Source organism: Ovis canadensis, chromosome 6, assembly GCF_042477335.2.
Source record: "Ovis canadensis isolate MfBH-ARS-UI-01 breed Bighorn chromosome 6, ARS-UI_OviCan_v2, whole genome shotgun sequence".
Taxonomy (NCBI): Eukaryota; Metazoa; Chordata; class Mammalia; order Artiodactyla; family Bovidae; genus Ovis; species Ovis canadensis.
The window spans coordinates 72,148,884-72,167,913 of record NC_091250.1 but is presented as its reverse complement, the minus strand read 5'-3'; the positions used below and the strand labels follow the sequence as shown (position 1 = coordinate 72,167,913).

Genomic DNA, 19,030 nt, shown 5'->3' with positions numbered 1-19,030 from the left:
GATTAAATGACTTAATGCACGTAGAACACTTCAAATATAGCTGGAATTTACCAAGTACCGTATCAGTGTTAACTATTGGGAATATGCTTAAAACCTTGCTCACTATTCCAAGCAGGTCTGGCCAAAGCAGATGCTTTTGATGCATAGATGCAGTTATGTGGGAGACCATATTGATTTTTAAAAACAACTCAACAAATCAAACATACACAGCACTATTAGAACTTGTATAAGCTTTCACCTTGTCTCTTCATTGTTTCACTTTTAAATTATAATCCCAAGTTTTTGTCAGGCACAAATATCTGTCATAGTTCCTGTTCAACTCTGAACAAGAGTCTCTGGGATATTCTAACAGGTTTTTTTTTTTTTTTTTTTTAATTTCCTGGCTTGTTTTTTTCCTGCTTCTAGATAGGAATAAACTTTCTAACAGAAAGGGTGATGATATGAATGTGCTGGGAAAGGCCTGGATAGCTACAAACATCTTCCTCCCATCTGTGGCCAGTGTGTGAAATCCCCACATTAGTCATTCCTTTGTAGGCATGAAAGGTTTCTGCTAAATGTAACTGTTAGCTGGGAAAGGAAGCACGTAAAGCTTTGGTCAGCTATTAAGACTCCACCTTTAATTGTTTTATCAATTTCCCCAGCATGCATTCATTTATCCTTTGATAGTGCAACAAAACATTATTGAATGTGTATTAGAGATGGGATTAAAGAATTGAATGAGCTATTCGTCCAGCTCTGAGGAGCTCTATCACAAAAGGAGTCCCTAGGTAGAGGGGTTGTGAATGCCATCATTGGAATCAGACAAATTTGGGTACTCAAAACTCTATATCTCACGTTCTTCAACCACTGACTGTTTCAGTAAATGGTTTAATAATGTGTAAGTGCTTTACCAAGTTGCTATCCAAGAATAACAAATATTAGCTATATTATCATTACTTTTATTATTATATAAATTAATAACAAACCAGAAGTTAGTACATATTCAAAGTTCTTTGGTTCTAGCTACTGTGTAGTACCTTATTCTGCCTGGGAAACTTAAGAGCTTCTTCTAAAGAGATGATAATAGAGCTAAGTGGGGAGTCAGTGCTCACACGGACAACTTTGGGAAGAGCCATGAGGCAATTAAGACAATAATGTGTGAAAAAGTGAGAGCTTAAGTGGAAGTGGAGCAAAGATGTTTTTTGGGTAAATGTAATATGAAGGGTTGCAAGGGTAAGTTGTGGCTGTTTGTGAAGGGTCTTATATATGGGTAAGTGGCTTGGACTTTGATCAATAGATATAAAGTACCAATTGAGATGTTTTAGGAGAAAAGATAAAATCATATTTATTTTTGAGAAAAACTACCTATCACTCATGTAGCCTAGAAGTATTGATAGAAAAAGGGACTAGTGATAGGGCTTCAAGGAGAAAGTTGCAGTGACCTACTGGATGAGATGTTAGAGAGAATGGAGATGAAATAGAAATTTGAACACACCCCCAAACTAAAATCAATGAAACATGAGGTTGTGTCAAAGGATAGCCGCTCAATCCAGCGTCCTGAGAGCCACCTAGAAGAGCCCACTCCACAACTCTGTCCATCTCCCAGTGTCACCTGCCTCCCATCCCCACACGTATTCACTTCATCACCACGTCCAGCTGCTCCAACCCTGCTCTCCACTCGCCATCCTTGCTGCCATGGTCTGAACATCAGGCTACCACCATCTAGTCCAAAGACTGCCTCATTATATTTCTATTTTACTGTAGCTGAAACTCATCTCTTTCTAATATATACCTATAGGCTGTCACAGTAATAAGCTAACAAAATTTGATCACATCACCCTCCTGGTTAAAATTTTCCAATCACTAGCCACTACTTATAGGACCAAAGATAAGCTCAGTGATGACTAGTTAGATACCTACTTCCCTATCCTCAGTATGGCCAGACTCATTCCAAGAATCCAGTGGCTAAGAGATTTTGCTGTTTACTCATATCCTAAGGATGTATGGTTTGAATTTCTCCCTTCTACATGATTTCTCTATGATGAAATCAATCACATTCTTTTGACAAATTTTGACAGAAAGGTTCCCCCATAACAATTTCACAGAGACATTTGGATGAACTAAATAAGGCATTCAGATCCCTCTATGATCTTTCCCTAGCTTATTTCCAATATGATTTTTCCAAATCTTTCACTCAAGCCATGCTGTTCTGTTCATTGTCTTTCCTTGAAACACACATTGTGCTTTGATACTTGTAAGTTTCAGCCCATGCCATCCCTCTCATGTGGAACACACTGCCTCTTTCTCTCTTCCTCTCCAGAACCTAAACATTCTCTACATCTGTCTTGCTCTGTGAAATGTCCCCAAGTCACCTCAGTCTACTGGAAATTCTCTGAAATGTCCTAGCACTTAGCATCTCAGTCACTTATTTGCAACTTATCGTCACTTCCTGTCTTAGGATATTACTGTATTATTGTATTCAATTATTATTTATATTTTGCATTGTTTTAGAACTTTTAAAGTGTTTATGCTTTATTTCCTTCACTGGACCATAATTTCCTTGAAAGTTAGGACTGACCTGTATTCATTTTTTAAGCCCTTTATTTTATATGTGTATGTGTGTGTGCGCGCGCTAAGTCGCTTCAGTCATGTCTGACTCTTTGCCACTCTATGGACTGTAGCCTGCCAGGCTCTTCTGTGAATGGGATTCTCCAGGCAAGAATACCGGAGTGGGTTGCCATGCCCTCCTCCAGAGGATCTTCCTGAACTATGGATTGAACCCATACCTCCTGTGACTCCTGCATTTCAGATGGAATCTTTACTGCTGAGCCACAGTAAAGAGTTCAGGACCTAGTAAATTGTTTGAATTAATGAACATCATTTTTTACTTATTAAATGTTATAATCTTAACAGAATAAATTGAAATATAGCGATTAACCTATTTTTATTGCATTTTTCCAGACAGGCAGGAATGTATGTGCTTCCTTCATGAAAGAACCATTAAAACTATATGGCCAAACACTGTGCAATACTTGGTTTAGTTGTACTGCCCACTGAGCAGAGAACACCTTGCCTTTTAAGGACAGAGGGTTAAGGAGGAAGGAGGAGGGGAGACAGATAAAGGGGAAGAGCAAGGGGAAGAGATTGGAGAGACGAGGCGAAGAGAGGAGAGGGACGAGGAAAGGGAGGGGAAGGCAAGCGGAAGGAGAAGGGAAAGAGAAGGCAGTTATTCTCTTCCGATTGAACTGGCGGGCAAAGCACTTTCCAAAACATATAGGATCCTGTTGCTGACTAAACCAGTTTTGCTCATTCTCTCCCTTTGGTGTGTCATGTATGATATAAAGTCCATCTTTCACTGGGCAAAATTGTCTTTGAAGGTCATTCTAACGGCTTAGAGGAAGGTTAGGCTACAGGCTGGGAAGGCATGTTTAGGCAGCACCTAGGATGCCAGCACTGAAACACTGGGAAGAGTAAGAAGGCTTTTAAAACTTTCAGAGGATAAAGACATTGACGTGATGTGTCTACTTACCAAGATTCTAGTGCCTTTTTTCTATAATTGGTAGGGGTGGAATATGAAGCAATGCAGTATTGTAATTAGAATGGAAAACATAAGACTAAGTTATCAAAAAATGTTAAATTACTATTTTAAATTTACCGTTCCCCCCAACACACACAACTCTGATTTCTCTTACAGGTTATTTTTTTTTTAATTCTTTTTTCTAACCTGCTTTCTTACCAATAGCATTAAAAGTTCCATTTCATTGTTGAAATGTAATATAATTTTATAAATTGTTACAACTAAAAAGCCTGGATAGAACTGTAGTACCTGTGAATATAAACATTTTCAATAGTGGAAACATCTCATTTATTTAATCAGGGTCATTTTTTAGTAGTCATATTGGGGGAAAAAAAATAATCACACAGCAAAGAAAGTTATGACCCACTGCTGGGCATACACACTGAGGAAACCAGAATTGAAAGAGACACATGTACTCCAATGTTCATTGCAGCACTGTTTGTAATAGCCAGGACATGGAAACAACCTAGATATCCATCAGCAGATGAATGGATAAGAAAGCTGTGGTACATATACACAATGGAGTATTGTTCAGCCATTAAAAAGAATACATTTGAATCAGTTCTAATGAGGTGGATGAAACTGGAGTCTATTATACAGAGTGAGGTAAGCCAGAAAGAAAAACACCAATACAGTATATTAACACATATATATGGAATTTAGAAAGATGGTAATGATAACACTGTATGTGAGACAGCAAAAGAGACACAGATGTATAGAATGGACTTTTGGACTCTGTGGGAGAGGGAGGGGGGGATGATCTGGGAGAATGGCATTGAAACATGTATACTATCATGTAAGAAACTAATCGCCAGTCTATGTTCGATACAGGATACAGGATGCTTGGGGCTGGTGCACGGGGATGATCCAGAGAGATGATATGGAATGGGAGGTGGGAAGGAGGTCAAGATTGGGAACTCATGTACACCCATGGCTGATTCATATCAGTGTATGGCAAAACCAATACAGTATTGTAAAGCAAAATAAAGTAAAAATAAAAATTAAAAAAAAAAGAAAGTCAGCCCTTGCAGGGCAGGGAGATGCTAATGAAAGTCCTAAATGGTAAGAAAGTGGTGATTCTGAAGAACTGAATGTTGCACCAGCCTCTGCATGCTTCCTCCCTTTGACACAGCAAGTTATTTTATGTGGTGAGAAAGTAAGCGTTGATGCAATACCATTATTTACTAGAAATCACATGTCAGGAGTTCATTTTAAAAAAATTAAAAAAAGAGGAAGTTCAGGCTAAGCAAAACTTGGGTCAACGGCTGGCTTACGTAAATATGAAGGTTAGGTATGACTGCACCCTTGAATACAGTCCTGCAGAAGCAGCCACCTGGAGCCTTTCTCTCCTTCAAAGCAAAGCCTCTGAGCAGAAAGGAAGAGTCACCACTCAAAGGCAGCCACAACTCAAGCTGGTGCAAATAACGGAACTGCACAGACAGCCACCTACGTGACGTGATTTCAGAAGCACATACACACGCTACTTCCTGCCACCTAAAAGCCTTTGACACTTCTTTGAAACTTGCCTGGTTTCCACCAAAGCACAAATAGACATCATGTGAACTGAATTGGCTTGAGTATTTTGTAAAAGGAGGAAGTTTGAAGCACATCTTAAGAAAAACTTGGAAATAAATCACCTTACATTTTCACATATATATTGATTATATAACCATTTTCAGAAGATCATATTGAAATGCCAACTATCATTAGGACCCTCTTTAACTTTCAGACCTCAGGCCCTTTCTCTGTCCCTCACGGGTACATTCACTGTAGTATTCTTCCTTCCAGTCCTTGGTGAGAAGCTCGTGCCCACTGCCGTTTTGTTACCTGCTGTTTGTCACCCTGGGTGCACTCCTGATCACACGGCACACAGACTTCTTGTCACTGTGACCCTTCAGCCCAAAAGACACCTCCACAGTGAAGCCCTTACTGGCCATCTCATCCATAAGCAGCCACTGCCAATTCTGTCAACCCTCTGATGCTAATTTGGTTTTCTTCTTGTTGCTTCTTACTTTCTTCTTTACACTTCTGGTATTTTAAATGCAAGCTCTATTTATGAATTCACCCATGCAACAAACATTTCTTGAGGACTTAACATATGCCAGATACTATCCTATAATAGTTCCTTGTGATTCATCAGTGAACAAAACAGATAAAGACATCTGCCCTCAAGGACCTTATGTCCTGGCTGTGGAGTGGAGGTGCTCCTACGATAAACATAATACATGAGGAAATAGATGTTTGAAGGTAGCAGTGCTTTAGAGGAAAGAAAAATATCAGGGCAATTTCAGAAGGATCAGGAGTGTCAGGTTGTATGGGTAGGAACTGACTGCAATAAGAAATAGAATCAAGGTGGGCCTCAGAGAAGCTGAAATTTGATCAAACTGAAGGAGGAGACAAAGGTATTAGCCGTGTAGGTATCTAATGGTTGGAAGAGTATTCCAGGCAGGGGGAACCACTAATACAAAGACCTAAAACCTATGCATTATCAGCAAGTTCCAAAAATAGTCAGAGAGCCGTTGTGACAATAATTAAGTAAGTAAAGAGGAAGCAAAAGTCTTAGTGTCAAGGGGGCAAGTTCATATAGAATCTTTTACTCTGAGTGAAACCGAAAGTCACTGTAGTGTTTGGAGCAGAGGCAGGAGGTGATCTGACTGATGGTTTAAAGGCTACTCTACACTCTGATTTGAGAGTAGTCTGTAGAGATACAAGGGAAGAATGAGACCATATATATTGGAACACCACAGTATGCATGGCCCTAGGAGACAAAAGATGTGTGTTAGATGAATTAAAATATGAATGAATGGAATATGGAGGCTGAAGAATAAGATAAACAGAGATACGTAAAAGCATGAAGTAATGGGTGATATATTCACATTGTTGGAAAACAGAGGTAGAACATTAAGGTCATACCTTATAATTATTTGTATGCCAATGTGTGTGTGTTTATATCTATATACATAGATATGAATATTTACCACTTACCTTCTCTGTGGAAAACACTTTGAATTTTGACAGATGTTTTCACCTAATTTATGCCACATCTATAAATGTATGTGTATTGTAGTATGCATTAATGCCAAGCTCTATATAATGCGGCTACTTCCATTTCCTGAAAAATAGCACATCCTAGTACTGTCTAGCTGAGACGGAATTTTTTTAAATTCTGAACTTTATGGAAGAAGTCTGTTCTCACAGAAACAGAGGTCACGGTTTCAATTCCCATTTAGATATGTTAGTTTTAAATGAGGGACATAATTTTCCAGCCACAGATTCTTTCTCAATGCCAAGAAACTTACTTGTAAAGAGATAGTTTGCGTGGATGCTCAGTTGCGTCTGACTGTTTGCAATCCTATGCTCTGTAGCCTGCCAGGCTACACTGTGAGAAAAGGTCAAAAGAGTGAGTCTAGAAATCCCTATACAGATCTATCTCTGAGGGAAAAAAAAGACAGATGGCATACTTGCTATACGTTTAATGTAAGAAAGGCAGCGGATATTTAAAATGCATTTTTTAACATGACAACATAGTCTCAAGATGATTAATTTCAAGGTTAGACAATTTTAGGATTGGAAAAATTATCTCATTTATCTAATTATTTAGTTACTAAGTTGTGTCTGACCCTTTCGCGACCTCATGAGCTGTAGCCTGCCAATCTCTTCTGTCCATGGGATTTCCCAGGCAAGAATACTGGAGTGGGTTGCCATTTCCTTCTCCAGGTAAATAATTATCAAATGTGTACTATAAACATGGCACTGACAAGCCAAAGTTTAGCAGAGTAGTAGACGCATCTACATGGTTGATTATACTCATTCCCAACCAAGGTACCATCACTCTTAAGGACAGAAAATTTGTTGTTAGGTAAGACAAAAAACCTTAAACTTTTAATGTATAATATATATATACACACACACACACACATACAATACATAAACAGTTATACAGTCTGAAGATCCCTTAAGAAGAGAAAAGAGATGGAGAAACACTTGTCTATTGGAAAGCAAGTAATTATAGTAAAATATAATAACTCCAGCGATAGGGAAAGCATAGAATGTTGTGGAAACACATGCCAGGAGCAGCTAACTTGGTAGAGAAGGAGGTAAGGGAAGGCTTCCAGAGAGAAGTCACATTTCAGCAGAGCTATAAGGGATGGCAAGTAGGAATTGCTCAGGCAAACAGGTGGAGAAGTTGTTCTAGAATCAAAGCAAAGAAAGAGCTCATGCAAAAGATCTGGACAATCTCTAAACAGACTTTCATTGAGAAAAATCCTATATAAACCTCTTAATTTTATAGCTTGGCTAATTTGACTAATTAATTCATGAAGTTGGGCCATAGAGAAATCACTGCAAACTGAAAGCTGAATTTGGGTCACATTTTGTACCTCAAGTTGTCCTCTCTCACATAAGAGCCTTTCTTTCCTTTTTCTGTCATCATTGCAGTGAAACTCTGGCCAAATCCTGTCAGAGAATTCTAACAGCCTCCGTTACTTGTCTCCCTCTTTGTTACCCAATAGCATTAGAAAAACATAATGATCATAGGAAGTAAAGTGCTAAATCAAAGTGCCTAGAGTGCACCCTTGATGAATCCTTTCTCTGCTCTCAAATCCTCAATATTGATCCAAATCAACCCCTTGGCCTACCTGCCAAGTGTTTGAACACAGCCTATAAATCACTGATATGGGAGTACTCAAGTATTCCATTAAGTCAGTAATTCCTAAACTTTAGTAGAAGCTAAGGGACTCTGTAGACTTCCCCTCATTCAACCAGTCACAAATATTTAGAGTGCCTACAGTGTGACAAATTTGGAAAATTTGGAAAACTCAGCAGTGGCCACAGGACTGGAAAAGGTCAGTTTTCATTCCAATCCCAAAGAAAGGCAATGCCAAAGAATGTTCAAACTACCGCACAATTGCACTCATCTCACACATTAGTAAAGTAATGCTCAAAATTCTCCAAGCCAGCTTCAGCAGTACGTGAACCATGAACTTCCTGATGTTCAAGCTGGTTTTAGAAAAGGCAGAGGAATCAGAGATCAAATTGCCAACATACACTGGATCATGGAAAAAGCAAGAGAGTTCCAGAAAAACATCTATTTCTGCTTTATTGACTATGCCAAAGCCTTTGACTGTGTGGATCACAATAAACTATGGAAAATTCTGAAAGAAATGGGAATACCAGACCACCTGACCTGCCTCTTGAGAAATCTGTATGCAGGTCAGGAAGCAACAGTTAGAACTGGACATGGAACAACAGACTGGTTCCAAAGAGGAAAAGGAGTACGTCAAGGCTGTATATTGTCACCCTGCTTATTTAACTTATATGCAGAGTACATCATGAGAAACGCTGGACTGGAAGAATCACAAGCTGGAATCAAGACTGCCGGGAGAAATATCAATAACCTCAGATATGTAGATGACACCACCCTTAGGGCAGAAAGTGAAGAGGAATTAAAAAGCCTCTTAATGAAAGTAAAAGAGGAGAGTGAAAAAGTTGGCTTAAAGCTCAACATTCAGAAAACAAAGATCATGGCATCCGGTCCCATCACTTCATGGGAAATAGATGGGGAAACAGTGGAAACAGTGGCAGACTTTATTTTTTGGGGCTCCAAATTCACTGCAGATGGTGATTGCAATCATGAAATTAAAAGACGCTTACTCCTTGGAAGAAAAGTTATGACCAACCTAGATAGCATATTCAAAAGCAGAGACATTGCTTTGCCAACAAATGTCTGTCTAGTCAAGGCTATTGTTTTTCCAGTGGTCATGTATGGATGTGAGAGTTGGACTGTGAAGAAAGCTGAGCACTGAAGAATTGATGCTTTTGAACTGTGGTGTTGGAGAAGACTCTTGAGAGTTCCTTGGACTGCAAGGAGATCCAACCAGTCCATTCTGAAGGAGATCAGCCCTGGGATTTCTTTGGAGGGAATGATGCTGAAGCTGAAGCTCCAGTACTTTGGCCACCTCATGAGAAGAGTTGAATCACTGGAAAAGACTATGATGCTGGGAGGGATTGCAGGCAGGAGGAGAAGGGAACGACCGAGGATGAGACGGCTGAATGGCATCACTGACTCAATGGATGTGAGTCTGAGTGAACTCCAGGAGTTGGTGATGGACAGGGAGTCCTGGCGTGCTGCAGTTCATGGGGTCACAAAGAGTTGGACATGACTGAATGAGTCAACTGAACTGAGCTGAACAGTGTGACAGGCATTTTTCTAATCACTAAAGGTAGAGCCAGAACATGGACCTTGCTCTCTCAAGAAGCAATTGCAAGTAGAAATAAATAAATAAATCTAATGATTTCAATTAATGATAAGTGGTATGAAGTAAGTTTTAAAAGGTTCAGTAATTAAAGAGCACCTTGAGATAAAGAGATGGAAGAATATAGATAAGGAGGTGATATCTGAGCTAAGACCTAAACAAGAAGAATCAGCTATACCAGAGTACCTTACCTGCCTCCTGAGCAATCTGTATGCAGGTCAAGAAGCAACAGTTAAAACCTTAGATGAAGCAACAGATTGGCTCCAAATCAAGAAAGAAGTACATCAAGGCTGTATATTGTCACCCTGTTTATTTAACTTATATGCCAAGTACATCATGAGAAATGCTAGGCTGGATGAAGCACAAACTGGAATCAAGTTTGCCAGGAGAAATATCAGTAACCTCAGATATACAGATGACACCATTCTTATGGTAGAAAGCGAAGAAGAACTAAAGAGCCTCTTGATGAAAGTGAAAGAGGAGAGTGAAAAACTGGCTTAAAACTCAACATTCAGAAAACTAAGATCATGGCATCTGGTCTCATTACTTCATGGCAAATAGATGGGGAAATGATGGAAATGGTGAGAGACATTATTTTGGGGGGCTCCAAAATCACTGCAGAAGGTGAGTTCAGCCATGAAATTAAAAGACACTTGCTCCTTGGAAGAAAAGCTATGACCAACCTCAACAGCATATCAAAGAGCGGAGACACTACTTTGCCAACCAATGTCCATCTCATCAAGGCTATGTTTTTTCCAGTAGTCATGTTTGGGTGTGAGAGTTAGACTATAAAGAAAGCTGAGGGCTGAAGAATTGATTCTTTTGAAGTGTGGTGTTGGAGAAGACTCTTGAGTTCCCTGGACTGCAAGGAGATCCAACCAGTCCATCCTAAAGGAAATCAGTCCTGAATATTCATTGGAAGGACTGATGCTGAAGCTGAACTTCCAATAATTTGGCCACCTGATGCAAAGAACTGACTCATTGGAAAATATCCTGATGCTAGGAAAGATTGAAGGTGGAAAGAGAATGGGACGACAGAGGGTGAGACAGTTGGATGACATCACTGACTTGATGGACATGAGTTTGAGTAAGCTCCGGGAGTTGGTGATGGACAGGGAAGGCTGACGTGCTGCAGTCCATGGGTTCTCCAAGAGCCAGACACAACTAAATGACTGAACTGAACTGAACTGACGTGACTATCAGAGGGAAGAGACCCCCAAACACAGGGAGAAGCAAGGGCAAGGACCCTAAATGGAAATGAAAACGCACAACCGATAGTGAATATACACCTCTCTAGCTATAAGTAAGTAAGTAAGTAAGTGAAGTTGTTCAGTCATGTCCAACTCTTTGCAACCCCATGGACTGTAGCCTACCAGGCTTCTCCATCCATGGGATTCTCCAGGCAAGAATACTGGAGTGGGTTACCGTTTCCTTCTCCAGGTGATCTCTCCGACCCAGGGATCGAACCCAGGTCTCCTGCATTGGAGGCAGATGCTTTAACCTCTGAGCCACCAGGGAAGATGCTATACCTTTCTTAAAATGTCATTTTCAGTATCATTGGTTTGCTACAGTCAGCTACCTTACTCATGCCTCTTAAGAACCTCAGGATGTCTCTCTGAAACCAGCAAGTAGAGTTAATGTCTCTGGGTCCCTGCAAATGGCTATTTTCAGTGCCAATGACCAGAATCTATGTCCTGTCACCTCTACACTAAAGCATGTTATACATCAAATTGTTTTACAACTTCCAGGGAGAACCTGAGTGTCCTAAAATCCATCTTGCATCCTTGAATAAAAATCCTTGTGTTACCTGCTCAAGAGGCAATAGTGCTCTGTGGTTGCCCATGTGTGAAGCAGATTTTCTGGGTCAGAAGCCCACTTCTGACACTTATTAGTTTTTGGTCCATGGACAACTTGCCTAAAATTTCTGTGCCTAAATTTCCTGTAAAATGATAATGCCTCATGTGATTTTTATGAGAATTTAATAATGCAATGAATGGAAAACACTTGAAAGATCTTTGGTACTTTATAAATTATTATAATGCTTATTATATGAATTCTGAATTCCTGCTGAACTATGTCTACAATCCCCAGTCAAATTCATTCCATTTCCTCAGCCTGACACAGGTTTTCTTCATTTCCAGTGGCCAAATGTCTACATACTTATAAAGCTCAGATAAATTGCCATAACCACCTTGAAATTCTTCTCGAGTTTAACTTTCAGGAAAACAATTTCCCTCCTCTGAATAACTATTAATACACTGTTTATACCATTAATCTAATTATTCACAATCTTGCAAGGTAATTTTGTTCATGTTTTGCTACTCTGCTAGATTGTAAATAATTTAGAGCATTGATATCCTATAGAAATATACTTTAAAATATTCTACTTAAAATTTTTTTAATCAGGTGAGATGAGTTTTAGTAATACATTTTTAACTCCATATCCAAAAGATTATCATTTACAATGAAATCATTATAAACAAATTAATGAAATATTTTCTATTTTTGTACTAGGTCTTTGAAGTCCAGTGTGTATTTGACATTTATGGTACATCTCAGTTTGGACTAGCCATATTTCAACTGTTCCATGGAAAGATGTGGATAGTGGCTACCATTCAGGACAATGCAGTTTTAAGGCTTGTATTATCCTATATAGCTCATTATTTATCATAATGCCTAACTTAGCACATTTTCTATTTCAGAATTTCAGTTAATATTTATCAAATTAATTACTTACTTTACTAATGTATTTAAAGTAAATGCAAAATCTTGTCCCATAGAAAACATGTTTCTGCTATTCCTAACACAAGTAAAAATATAAAAACTATAAAAGTAAGAAAACTACTCAACTTTCTTTAAAGGATAAAAAATTTGTTCTTCCTCTGGAGTGAAACATTTTTCACTTCTCATTAGAACATAGTTAAGTACAAGTCCTGGATCTCTAAAAGAAATAGTATGTATAGCAATAACATCATTGACTTTGTGCTTCATAAGCTGAGGGGAACAACTCAACCCTACTTTCCCAATACAAAGAAGAATTTTAGACAAAAGCAATTGTCTCTTTTTTTAATTGAAGTAAAATTGCTATGTTACATTATTTATGATTCAGGTGTGTATTACCATTTAATATTTGTAGATGCTGCAAAGTGCACAAAACCAAAAATCTAGTTATCAATCATCACCATGCAATCGACATTCTTCAACCATTTGCTCATTCCCCAAAACCTCCTCCCCTCTGATTGGTAATCACCAATCTGTTTTCTATATCTATGAATTTATTTTTATTTTGGTTTGTTTAATCATTTGTTGTTGTTGTTTTTTAGACTCCACATATGAGTAAAATCATATGGTATTTGTCTTTCTTTTGTCCAACTTATATGACTTAGTCAATAATATGACTAAGTACCGTAAAGTCCAGCCATGTCATTACACATGGAATATTTCATTCTTTTAATCCCTGAGTAGTATTCCATTGCATATATATACCAGATCTTCCTCTTCCATTCATCTGTTGATGGACAGTTAGGTTGTATCCATATCCTGGCTATTGTAAATAATACTGAAATGAGGATAGGGTACACATATCTTTTCAAATTAATATTTTTGTATACTTTGAGTAATACCCAGAAGTGGAATAGTTGAATCACATAGTAATTTTTTCTTAATTTTTGAAGTATCTTCATGATGATTTTCACAATGGCTGGACCAATTTAGATTTCCATCAATTTACATTCCCACCAACCCCAAAGTGTACGAATGTTCCCTTTTTCCACGTCCTCTTTAACATTTGTTATTTCTTGTCTTTTTGACAATAATCATTCTAGATGAGAGATTTGAGGTATATCTCTTTGCAGTGTTGAATCTCATTTCCCTAATAACTAGTGATTTTGAACATCTTTTCATATGCGTGTCAACCATCTGCATCTCTTCTTAGGTAAAAGCCTGGTTCCTGATCTTAGTGTAAATGCTTTCAGTTTTTCACCGTTTAGTGTGGTGTTTGCTGTAGATGTGTCATGTATTACATTTATTATGTTGAGGTACCTTTGTTGATATTTTTTCATAAATGGATGTTGAATTCTGTCAAATTCTTTTTCTGCTTCTATTGAGATGATCATAGGATTCTTATCATTTATTTTGTTAACGCGGTATAACACATCGATTGATTTTCAGACCTTGAACTATTCTTGCATTCCTGGGATAAATCCCACTTGATCCTGCTGTATGAGTCTATTGTTGGATTCAGTGTGCTAATATTTTGATGAGGATTTTTACATCGACATTTATTAAGGATACTAGCCTGTACTTTTCTCTTTTTTGGTGGTATCCTCATTTGGTTTTGGTATCAGGGTAATGTTGATTTCATGAAATGAGTTTAGGAGCATTCCCTCCTTTTCAACATTTTGGAAGAGTTTGAAGGATAGTATTAAATATTCTTTTAAATTTGGGGGAGAATTCACCCCTAATGCTTTCTGATCCTAGACTTTAGTTTGTTGAGAGATTTTTTTTAATCACCATTTCAATATCTTTACAAGAAATCAATCTATTCAGATTTTCTTCATGATTAAGTATCTTCTATTCCGTATATTTATCCATGACTAAATCTTAGAAGATAGTTTGTTTCTAGGAATTTATCCACTTCTTGTAGGTTGCCTAGTTTGCTGGTCTATAATTGTTTATAGTAGTTTCTTATGATATTTTTTATTTTTATGGTGTCAATTGTAACTTTTTCTCTAGATGTTACATTTATAAATATATATGCACCCAGTAGAGGAGCACTAGAATAAAGAAAGCAAATATTAGGGCTGACCTAAAGGGAGAAATTGACAGCAATACTTGGGAGCTTGGAGTCGTAGCCATCGGACTACCAGAAGTCCCGCTTGAATATTACACTTACGTCAATGGATACATCATCCATATAGAAAAATAGTCAGCAAACATCAATTTTAAACAACACATTAAACCAAATGAACCTAATAGATTAGATATACATATATAGAGTAAAAAAAGAAACATTCCATCTAAAGCAGCAGAATACACATTTTTCTCAAGTGTACATGGGCCATTTCCACACACTTAGGTCACAAAACAAGTCTCCATAAATTTAAAGAAACTGAAATCCTGTCAAGCATATTCTCTAAACAACGTCATGAAACTAAAAATCAACCATAAGAAAAAACAGAAAATCACCAAATGTGTGGAGATTGAACAATATGCTACTGAATAACCAATAACCAACTAGAAATTCAAAGACACAAGCACAAAATACATAGGCAAATGAAAACAGAAATGTAAACACAAAAATCTATGCTAAAGCAGTTCTAAGAAGAAAGTCATGATAATAAAACAGGCTTACTTCAGAAACAAGAAAAATCACAAATAAACAATCTAGTTTTATACCTAAAAAAAACTAGAAAAAGAAGAGCAAAACTGCCCAAAGTTAACAGAAGAGATGAAATAATAAAGATTAGAATGGAAATAGGGGCTTCCCTGGTGGCTCAGATGGTAAATAATCTGCCTGCAATGCAGGAGACCCAGGTTCAGTTCTTGGGTTGGTACAATCCCCTGGAGAAGGGAATGGTTACCCACTCCAGTACTCGTGCCTGGAGAATTCCATGGACAGAAGAGCCTGGCAGGCTCCAGCCTATGGGACCCCACAGAGTTGGATACAACTGAGTGATTAATACTTTTCCTTTTTTCAGAGTGGAAATAAATGAAATAAAGTCTGAAAAGACAGTATAAAAGGTCAATGAAACTAAAAGTTAGTTTTAGTTATCTTTGAAAAGATAAATAAAATTGAAAAAAAAAAAACAACATTAACTAGATTAACCAAGAAAAAAAGAACCCAAGTAAAATCAGAAATGAAAGAGTAATTAAGTCTTAAGTGTGCAGGATTTGTTTATCCTGAATGTATTTCAAAACAATTTTTCTGCTCACCATACAATTTTTCTAAGTGTTGTGTTCCAAATATTTTCAATGTTTTTATAATTGGTTTTTCTAGTTAATCAGATGCAGTTATAGAAAATGAATGACATTTTTCAGTAGTCATTAACAACATCCTGTCAGGATCAAACCAACTTGAACTGTTCCTAGAATAATGATGATATGAAAGAACTTTATATACTGATATGTATTCTATTATTCTTAAATTGGACCTACTTACTCCTTCCCTGTCACCATTATTCCTAGCTTTCCTTTTAACCATAAATATCCATATGGCTACAATATTGAATTTGTAGAGAATTATAGGAAATTAACAAAATATAGTAATTAGGGAGGTAAAATTACTCACCTTTGGCAATCTCAATGCTAATTTGCAAATTGGCAACTGATCATTGTTTTCATTAAATGTCAGAGATTCATCCAAGTTGTGGACTATCTTTTCTCTAGGTACTTTATAAACTACAATGGCACCCTTATAATGAGGGCAGCTATAGTTTCCAAATTCATCCACTTCTTTGATTTGGAGTTCCAGTCTAGGTTTCCTTTGTAAGTGAAAAATAAGCTTGTAGTCTTTCCCATAATCCTTCCCATTGCCTAAATAAAAGTAAAATGTATTTGTTACTATTAATACATATCACATTTCTAACTTAATTTTTAAAAATTCAAATAATCATTCATTTTTTAAATTTATCTGTTGCGTGTAAATACTTCTTGAACCTAGCAAAGCGGCACTAGACTGAGATTGTGTAAATGCTAAAAGAATTCTCATCTATACTTGGACTATGTTCTCTCTGGCTGCTTCTAGATCGCATATCCTTGGTTCTTTTCTTTTTTTATGCATTTGTGGGAATCATCATTGATCTGATTTTCACTTTCTGTTACATTTTGCGACAAGAAACCATAGGAAATATTTAGCTGTTTCTCTACTTAGAAAATTGTTTTCACTTCTTAACAATGACATTTTTTCCTTTCACTTAACTATCCATATCACATTGCACACTATCATGACCTTACAATAGACATTCTAGAAATATATTCTCCTATATGGTAGCAACATGTAGCTTTTAAAATTAAAGTTGAAACTAAGATTAAAAATTCAATTCCTTAGGCATTCTAAGTGAAATAACCACATTTCAAATGTTCAATAACCACATCTGTCTGTAGCTACCTTATTGGAGAGTACATATATAAAACATATTCATCATGGCAGAAATACAGTGCTGTTCTAGAACTTTCAAATGTAATAGTTTCTAGATTTAATAGTTACTGAAATTTCTATTAAAACCTAATGAATCCCCCCCATACAAGGATACGTAAAAGTCTTCTCAAAGATCCACTGAAAATAATGGAACTTTAGTGAATATAACATTTCACTCACGGGGGTTTTTCTGTGACTATCAGGCTATTTCACCTTCTCGTTGCAATAGTAAAACAGACACTGTCACACCCCCTAAGACAGGTGTGCATCACCCTTCACAAATTTAAAAGGAAGCTATAAAGTCACAGTTATAGTATGTTTCTGACATAAAGATCTAGATCCAAGTTCAGCTTCTGGTATTTATTTACATGGTAATATTTATCCAGTTCTTTCACATCTGAACGTCTTAGAGCTTTCGCTTCCTTACCTTTAAAACAAGAGAAATAAAACTTACCTCCTAGGATTGTTCTGGGAATGAAATGAGATACTGTGTGGATAGAATGATTAGCAAAGGGTATGGCACATAGTAAGAGCTCAGTAAACAAGAGCAAGACAGCATATGAGAAGAAACAGATGGGATTCTTACATTGTTTTGAATTTGTATTTACGACAAAAACAACCCACTTAAATTTCTTAAAGAAATGTCAGTATGAAGCTTTTATATCAGCAGCAACTTCCTGCTGCTCTGAGAGGCCTGAAAGTTGGCTTCTCCAAGATCTCTCTCTATCTACCTATCTCTATCTTCCTCGCTATCTCTCTGATTGGAAACTTCCAATCTTCCCAATGAAATAAGAGTTGAGAGATGTAGGTGACATCAATACTTTTCTCATTGTTGTGACTGCTAGAGGTCATTTTGGTGGCTTTCTAAAGCACAGTTAAATCTCGAATTAGAATAACTCCAGGTTATGGAAAGTATAGCAGTATGCTCCTTTGCACAAGGCTGTGTTTTAGGGGCAACCTGGTTCCTTGAAGAAAACAAATTCCTAAGACATTCTAAGATAAGCATGACTAGACAGATTTGCCTTAAAAGAATCACTCTGGTTAAAAAGAAAAAAAATGGGGGTAGTGGGGAGGAAAATTATTTGGAGTCACTGAAACTGAAATACCATCTTGAAAATAATAAATTAGAGTTTCTAGATCACTGGGGGAGCACCTAACAAACTCCTACTTCCATCCCTCTAGAGTACTAGCAAGCAAAATGTTGCTACTTTTGTCCCAGTAGAATATAATTTACTAAATTTCTCCTTCTATCTCATGAATGGTGCTCCCTGCCAGGTACACACTTATTCATAAGCAATAATTTACATACATACATTGTATAAAGATTGAGGATGAGAAATAGTCACATTTCTATTTTGACCTAAACCTTATCGACCTTTTATTGCCAGTTAATTTAAAAAAAACTAAAGATCTAAAATGTAAATCTCTAAGAATCACATTTACTTATGAAATAAGGACAAAATTATTGAGCATTTACTAGTAATAAATAACATTACCTTATTGTTCTATATAGAAAACATTATGTAGCTTTTTAAAGTTGGAATTTCACTTTCACTAAGATATACTACACTATATTTGGAAGACCCTTTGTCTCAGTTTAAAAAAAAAAAAAACAGAACCTAAAGAGGATGAGCAGCACAGAAAATTGCACCATTTTATTTTTTTTCTCCCACTCTGTCATATTTAGAGAAGTAAAACCAAAAGTCATTCATTACATAACAAAATTATAAAAGCAATCATAAGTTGACATTTTGAGAACTTTTCTCCTTCTGCATATTATGTATACAGTTCCTAGTAGGAATAGTAGGATAGTAACTATACAGTAAAAATTTGTCATAGAAAGAACAAGATTTATTTATATTTTGTAAGTTACTAGATATTTCTTATAGCAATATATTTTCTCAATAGTGGGTTTTGGAGTATTTTTTCACTGAAAACATAGGAAGTACAAAGGTAGTAATACGTGCTTTTGCTTAGAAAGGTAAGATGAGGAAGTAACAGGCTAGGGACACAGAGAACCAGAAGACTGAAAACCACTGGCTAGGGATATTTCTGTGTCCTAACACATCTCTACTAGTTACA

The 19,030-nt window shown here is 36.9% G+C and overlaps 1 protein-coding gene across 1 annotated transcript in view; it reads right to left on the bottom strand.

Moving 5' to 3' along the window:
- DTHD1 (death domain containing 1) overlaps positions 1 to 19,030 on the bottom strand; it is an 87,044-nt gene that overhangs the window by 28,119 nt on the left and 39,895 nt on the right. Inside the window, exon 8 of the mRNA XM_069593028.1 lies at positions 16,100 to 16,344. Within this exon, the coding sequence (XP_069449129.1) occupies positions 16,100 to 16,344 (245 nt within the window). The remainder of the gene's footprint in view (positions 1 to 16,099; positions 16,345 to 19,030) is intronic.